This window comes from Protomyctophum parallelum, assembly GCF_964188405.1.
Source record: "Protomyctophum parallelum genome assembly, chromosome: 1".
In the NCBI taxonomy this organism is placed as follows: Eukaryota; Metazoa; Chordata; class Actinopteri; order Myctophiformes; family Myctophidae; genus Protomyctophum; species Protomyctophum parallelum.
This window is the reverse complement of record NC_139697.1, coordinates 37644877-37650505: the sequence shown is the minus strand read 5'-3', so window position 1 is coordinate 37650505 and position 5629 is coordinate 37644877. Positions and strand designations below refer to the sequence as shown.

Sequence of the window (5629 nt, the reverse complement as noted above, 5' to 3'; positions counted from 1 at the left end):
ATTCCTGAATAAATTAGACAATAAATAAAAAAACATGTATTTTACAATAATAACATTTAACGGTAAACTCCCTTGTTGCCTGTGGCTGGTAAACGGTGCGGGTGAATGACATCACTATGATGATGTCATCACTCGAATGATGTCAGCAGGACAACAGAATCCCAGCAATTATTATACACATTAAATATACAGCATTTTGAAGATGATGGATTTGACAATGAAATATCTGCGTTTGTGAGCGGACAACAATTCCTATTGACTTGTGCAACACAGAGGAGCTGGTGTGAATCCATAAATTAATGATCACAACATTTGCAGGCCGCCGACAAAAGTGGTCTATATTTGAATTTCATAACACAAGACCAGTATTATGATATTTTCCTAATTGTTAAAAACAGACATGAGTAGTGTCGAAAAAAATAACAATTGCTACATTTTTGGTGAGCTCATTGAAAAACATAATGGCTTTACTTCAATCATAACATTAAACTGGCGCCTTGCAATTCCTCAACACAATGGACCTTACTGTAGCACAGTTATCTTAAAGTATGCTGCATGTCCTTGTGCGATTGATTGTATAAGCATAATTTTGTGCGTGAGTAGCGTGACATTAGTAGTGTAAATCTTGAAAAATTGAGCAAATTGTTTGCTGGAGGTGAAGGCTTAGGATGGTCCTCTTCATTAAATTGTTAAGCTGCAATTGTGCATGATAATTGACATGATAAGACTGCATTTATCCTAATTTTAGGACAGTGAAAATCAGCTCTGATACAGAGGAATATTTAATCCAAATCATATAATAGATATGTTGTTAACAGATAACCGTAAACCAAACTAGCAATAGCAAACAACTCGTATAAAAAAAACGGCATCAAGGTCATTTGGGTAAACAGATAAACGATACATTCATATGCAGTACAAGGCATAATTCCTCAAGGTGGCTCAATGGAAAAATGTCCATTCATTCAGAACATTGTCTTGTCATTGGATGGACAATGCATTGGACCTCAACCACTTTCAACATGGCATGCATGTCATGGTGAAAAGTTCTATAAACTTTCAAAATTGTTCAAAATACGAGCTTGTAGGTCTGCTATTTTCTGTATGTATTCACTTTAGAGAATCACTCCTAGTTATTTCAGACCTGTCCTTCATTCTCTCCCTCTCCGCACACACTCAACACCGCCAGAGGCCTCTCTGTATGTTTGGTCCACTGCTGCACCCACTTTGCCCAAGCGGTTGGTACGTAGGTGTTTTTGGTTCCCCATGTGAGAGACGAGGGTTCGAATCCAGGTGGTCAAACATGGTCTACTACCACACCCTTCCCTTTGAATATTGCACTTGTTGCTACTTGGCTGGTTGTGATGTTGTGGGTTTGGGTCGCTGAGCTTATTCTGCTGTGGAGACCATCAGCCCAAAAAACGTCTTATGGAAAATGAACGTCGGACGTGCACTCAGGTCTCTACTTCCTACTCCCGTGCTGCAGCCTAGCGGCCCTGGATGGCCTTGTCCTGGAAGACGCTGTGTGATGTGCAGTCGCCATGTTGGATTTGACCACCGATCTGTAATGAAAAGAAACCGGGAACGGGAGCGTTAGCTCACTAGCTCTACAAATGACCTTTACAACTCAACACCATGAGGGATTACGTTGAAGCATTGAGCTTCACCACTTAAACCCTATACACTTTGTCATGCACCGGATAGCGAAAATAGCCGATCCCCTGGACAAGCTCGCAACGCATCGAGAAATGAGGCGTTGTGAGCTTATAGAGGTTTTGCTTGTAATCATGCTGAAAGTGGTTCATCCATGCCATTGTCCAACCGACTCATGTGGTTAAGGGTGATTAAGGCATGTCGAAGGTTTTACCTGAGAGAGGCCAGCAGTAGGTTGGATTCTGTGTCTGCTGAGGGCTCCGGCACAACAATGCTGGGATTCTGTGAGCTGTGAATAGAACACATAGCATAAACTTGTTAAACACAAACCAAAACCTGGGAACTTCCCAAATTTCTGCAAAACTAGCAATTTGCTCTGCATTCAGTTGTCATGTCGCTTGAGGCTATAATGTCAACTTATGATTGCCCAATTTGTGAAGTGACATTAAGTCACTTCAAAGAGGTCACTACAAAGACATTACTGCAAAGGCATTTCCAGAGAAATGGGAATAGGTTTTGCGACAGTGAGTATATTCCCCATGCACCCTTGGTTTCATAATTAAAAGAAACTGCCTATAGTGGCAAAACAAAAATGGCAGCATGACCAATAAACCTGTATGACCTCTTACGCCTTCCAGGAAATGTAAGCATTTTCTTCCCACGTCTACCCAGATACTGCATTTACTGCAGACACAATAAGCCTTCCTCCTCTTTCTATGTCAATTTGAACCATCTCCTCTTGGCCCTGATACATCTCCTCTTGGCCCTGATACAGGCCCTTCACACATGGCTGATGCCGGAACGAGACACAGACACTACTTTGATACCATCTATCTTCTGAGGGAGGAACGGGTTGACAAGAAGGGAGGCGGGGAAGGGAGGAAGGGCATTTTTGGGAGGGGAGCTCACCTGTCATAGCAGAAGGAGGAGCAGCTTGGATCGGCCGGGTTGGCGCACAGACACCGGTCGTCGACGGAGCGGCGCCGACGAGACAGCGGGCTCCCCAAACCGTACGGGAGGATTTTACTGCGGAGAGAAAAAAAAAGAGTGGTTATTTATAATACAAGCTTTTGTCTCAAGGTGCATTAACGACATGGATCCTATACCGTCCCCTGGCTGAACGGATGGCTAAAGTAACACATCTACAGATGTGTATAGATGGGCTATTTTCACTGTTCTGTTCTAGATTTGTAGTGAAGTTAATAGAGGTTATATATATATATATAATAAAAATAAAAAAGAGGATCCCGTATTGTCCCTGGGTGGACTCCGGTCAACTCTGCTTTTGGGAAACTCTATAACACTCAAGCTTGATGTGTGAATCCCTTGAATACGAATCTATTGGGCTCTCGTATTCAAACTCACCTAGGGGTGTTGACCCAGATAATGTCCAGGTGACAGAAGTAGATGCACTCTTTGTCCAGCCAACTGTTGCACGAGCAGCGCTTGGTCCTAACCAGACGGTGGCGCTCTGGAGACGGCGACGATGACGGGGCAGGTGGGAGGTCCGGCTGGCTAGATAAGGGAAGTCCAAACCCTGAAAACATACAAGGCATCAAAGTTTAGAAAAAGAAAGTGCCAACTAATTCAATATCATAACTTGGCATAGGTTAGCATGACTGTGGAATTAACGATTATCATTATGCAAATATGAACAGATCGGATCTACCAGTGGCAGACACCCACTTGGTTCACGCCTCACAGGGATTTGCGTGCGGGCTGCATAATAAGATTGGATGTGTTGATAGTCATTAAGCCTATTTAATGAGCACGCTGGCGGGCTTATCAGACACTGTGCATACACGACATGAAGCTATATTGTACTGAAATGCTGCAGTAGGTCAGGGAGTGTGTCAAATATTGACACCTGGCAGGTGTCAATATTTGACACACTTGCCCAGGCCGTAGCGTAACGGTCTGGGCACCGGACTGGTAATCCAGTCGCAGTGTGCCGCGGGTTCGACTCCCGGACCCGACACGGCCTTTACTGCATGTCATCCCCCCATCTCTCTCCCGTTTCCTGTCAGCCTACTGTCTGTCCCTTCAAAAATCAATAAAAGGCGTAAGCCGCAAAAAAAAAAATCTTAAAAAAAATATATATATATATTTGACACACTCCCAATATTTGTCCCACAATGCTTTGAGCAGGTGTCACCCACTCAAAGCATTGTTAACTCGGTGTTCATCAGTAGTGGATACTGGATAGTAACAACGTAACTTATGAGTAAATGTTGATATCTTTACTTTTGTGTTCGAACTTTGTGTTTCGATTTTTTTGCGAGAAGTATTGTAGAATACTTTTGACTCTTCTCCATTAGAAGGGAAAAAGTACATTATGGAATATTAACCATTTAAGCCCTATATATAGCCAATCTACAAGCTCATGTTGTGAGCTTGTACTGTATATATATATCTGCTATTTTTGATATTTGTTGAAATTCTGGAAAGTATTACATTATTTTAAATATCTAAATCTCAATACAGTCAGCAATGCACCGGGGGAAACATAAATGTAAATTTGTACTTTTTCCAAGCATGTACTCAAATTTTGACAGAGCAAACTTGCACTTGTAGTGGAGTACTATTTGACCAAGACAGTATCTATACTTTGACTCACGTATACTGGGGTTGAACACTTTGTCTGAGTAGGTCAAATATTGACAGCAGCTCCCTGTCCATGTACAGTACTGCTGCTGCAACACAGCGTGCTTCTATACTGACACACTAATGGTTCACTACGTGATACAGAGTCAGACTGCACACAGTGCCATCACAAATATCACCACTGCAAGTGGTTATCTTATGAACCTTTCTTTAATTAAATAAGTGGGTCAATTGGTATGAAGCCGTTTTTCCAATAATGTGATGAATACAGATTTTGCAGGGCACCTTCTCAAAAATAATCGTTAATCTCAAAATACTGATCCTGTAATTTTATGAGACACATTCTCAAAATAATTAAAGTAATAAAGTTGCTCAGTTTACCACTGTAAATTAATTTAACAATTTGTCATCATTTCAAAGTAGAGATTAGAGTACTGTCTTCATATTTTTTACATATTTTTAGGTGATAAACAGTGGTTAGTAAAAACAAGAGATGTTTTGGGTGAGTTGCTTATCACCATGGTGTGACATCATGTTGTAGTATTATCACCTACTACTGGAGGTCTTAGTAAGAAATTATCTTAGGAGTATAATAATAACAATATTATTATAAATAACAATAATAATACGTATTATTATTATTAACAATATACTGTTGCACTCTTTTGCACGTCCATAAATAACTGATCTTTTATCTTGACTGTACAAAATTATTATAATTGTATTAATGTACAATATACAATGTGTAATACTGGACTCATATTTATATTATATATATATTATATTTACAAACTGAAGTTGTCTGTTTGTTTTTAGTTTTTTACTCTTTTCTTTTTTAGCATTGGCAGTTCTTTCTGTCAGTGTTTGTTATGCATTTTTTATGCCAGTTTTTACTCTGCAATTTTCTTCGTAGCTAAAGAGCATCATAAATCAAAATGTATTAACATAAAATAAAAGTATAGCTCACCCTCTTGCAGAACCACACACAGTGTGATGAAGACAGTCAAGATGTTACACGTGAACACAGACATGATGATGATATATGATGTACAGACGAGATCCAATTGGTTGGGCAGGTTCAAATATGAAACGCACACAGAGACGCAGAGAACAGTCAGCCAGGTCCTTTTAGAGAGCAGAGATCAACAGGTGCTTCAATATGTTCCAGACCATTGACAGTCCTCCTTATATACTCCTCCAGTGTGTGATGTCACAAGGCTGGCCCCTCCCACCAGGGTGACGGTACCTTGTCTCTCCCTCTCTATAGGGAGGCGGGGGGGGTGTCATTGTTACACAATGCTGGTGGCTGACTCCTGGCAGCCGGCCAGACATTCCACAAGTGGCCTTCATTCTCTCACTTGCTTTTAAAGTA

General features: G+C 40.9%; 1 protein-coding gene across 1 annotated transcript; it reads right to left on the bottom strand.

Annotated features, from left to right (window-relative positions):
* Positions 1 to 1083: 1083 nt before the first annotated feature.
* On the bottom strand, positions 1084 to 5399 carry LOC310872855 (endothelin-1-like). Its single transcript, XM_083785026.1, has 5 exons — positions 5225 to 5399; positions 3019 to 3190; positions 2563 to 2679; positions 1868 to 1942; positions 1084 to 1562 (listed from the first exon to the last, which is right to left on the bottom strand). Exons 1-5 carry the CDS (start codon positions 5286 to 5288, stop codon positions 1463 to 1465), a joined length of 528 nt encoding a protein of 175 aa, XP_083641152.1. The 5' UTR covers positions 5289 to 5399; the 3' UTR covers positions 1084 to 1462.
* Between the last annotated feature and the right edge of the window lie 230 nt (positions 5400 to 5629).